This window comes from Onychostoma macrolepis, chromosome 13, assembly GCF_012432095.1.
Source record: "Onychostoma macrolepis isolate SWU-2019 chromosome 13, ASM1243209v1, whole genome shotgun sequence".
Taxonomy (NCBI): domain Eukaryota; kingdom Metazoa; phylum Chordata; class Actinopteri; order Cypriniformes; family Cyprinidae; genus Onychostoma; species Onychostoma macrolepis.
Window position 1 is genome coordinate 10,913,412 of NC_081167.1, and position 1,761 is coordinate 10,915,172.

Here is a 1,761-nt window from a genome sequence, read left to right on the forward strand (position 1 = left end):
AATTTACCTAAATTTAATTTAAACTGAATAAATTGTAGATTATGCATGTAGCCTCCTACAATTAGTTAGTTAATAGATTGCGATTTGTCACACTATTTAAATACATTTACTAAAAATAACTGGTTACATTGAAATATACGATGCATGTATATTAGATGTATTTAAATAGTTTTCACATCTGAGATACAATTGTGCCCCCCCCCCACACCTTTTTTTTGGACACCTTAAATGTTTAAATTTCAATTTAAGAGGCAAAATTACAATTTCAGAGACACAACAAAGAACATGAATTCAATTTTAAAATATATATTTCCTTTATTTCATCCATATACAAACGTTTTAACGAAAACAAAGATACCCTTATAAGAGCAATGGTGTGTAAGAGAAACACCTTAAATATAAATCTATTAATTAAATATTTGTACAAATAGAGAAGACCGTGTCATCTAGAGAAAATCAAATACTATGTACAAAAACACAGTGTATGAAAGTTTTTTTCAGTCTTGAAGTGAATCGTCGATGTCAATGTCTACATCAGACTCTTCTGTGAAATCTCTCTCCTCATCCTCTCTGCCCTGGGATCCGGGGCTTTTTGGCGGCACAGCGAGTCCCAGTTTGGCGAGTTTGGCTTGCTGTTGCTCAAGACTCTGTTTTCTCCACTTGATGCGTCTGTTCTGGAACCAAACTTTAACCTGGAGTTACAAGAAAAAAAAAAAAAGTTTAGCGTCTGATCTATGGGAACTAAATGTTTGGGTTACATTTTATTAATAAAGTTATTCATAATTGTATTTCATAATTTACCTGTGCTTCTGTGAGTTGGAGAGCAGATGCCAGGAGGAAGCGCTCTGATCCCACCATATATTGCTGCCGTGCGAACTCCTTCTCCAGTCTGGACAGCTGCTCGTTGGTAAAACTTGTGCGCATTCGCTTTGATTTTCCAGCTTTGTGTTTATAGTGAGAGTGGACTGCTGCTTTGGCCAGTGCAGCATCTGTGCGTGAGAAAAGCTGCATTGGTAAGGGTAGCCTATTATAACATCGTTCCTTTATCTCAGTAAATATCTTTAAATACAGATTCCCTGACAGTACATTTGTCAAACATACATACCTTGTGCGTACATAGCTCCACGACATGTTGTCTGGTAGTTGTAAGGCGGGTAGCAGAAGACAGGATACCCAGTCTGCGTATGCATGATACTCTGGTTGTACGCAAAGTGGGGCATTTGCGAATACACTTGTGCCGCAAATGGGACAGCGGAGCTCGAGACTGGCGCTTGATTGGATACGTTCCGATACACACTTGTCCTGTCTCTCTCCGTATGGTCAGGCCTCGCAAGCAGAGCGTCGATTGTGAAGGATTTCCCTGAGCTCGGTTTTGATGAAGTGGCATAGTCCTGATGGAAAGGACGCACTGATTGTCCATAGGTTTCATAAACTCTTCCAGGCATCTGCATGGCTTCTGTTTAGGTGGGTAAAAAGTCCAAAAAACTGCCTAAAAGTTATCCGCAGTAGAGCTGTTCTCGACCTTGTGAAGAGTGGAGTGGAATGAAGCTTGGAGAGCCAGCGGCTCTTTTATACCTGCTCAGGGGCGCGAGGTGTGAACGACCCCCAGCGCGCCTTTGTCTTTTTAAGTGGCAGATGAGTCAAACGAGCGGCTCTACAAGGGATCCAATTAACTGATGGAGTTGTAACAAGCTGAGATTGTCAAATATCCTAATGGCCCTCTGCACTACATGCCCCCGGAGGTAGCCCAGAAACACAGAG

General features: G+C 41.2%; 1 protein-coding gene across 1 annotated transcript; it reads right to left on the reverse strand.

Annotated features, from left to right (window-relative positions):
• Positions 1-497: 497 nt before the first annotated feature.
• noto (notochord homeobox) lies at positions 498-1,451 on the reverse strand. Its single transcript, XM_058796731.1, has 3 exons — positions 1,106-1,451; positions 802-989; positions 498-692 (listed from the first exon to the last, which is right to left on the reverse strand). Exons 1-3 carry the CDS (start codon positions 1,449-1,451, stop codon positions 498-500), a joined length of 729 nt encoding a protein of 242 aa, XP_058652714.1.
• Between the last annotated feature and the right edge of the window lie 310 nt (positions 1,452-1,761).

Coding starts and splice junctions, on each gene's coding strand:
- noto (XM_058796731.1), bottom strand. CDS start 1,451: ATGCAGATGCCTGGAAGAGTTTATGAAACCTATGGACAATCAGTGCGT. Junction 990..1,105: donor TGGAGCTATGTACGCACAAG/GTATGTATGTTT, acceptor TCTCACGCACAG/ATGCTGCACTGGCCAAAGCA. Junction 693..801: donor TCCAACTCACAGAAGCACAG/GTAAATTATGAA, acceptor TTGTAACTCCAG/GTTAAAGTTTGGTTCCAGAA.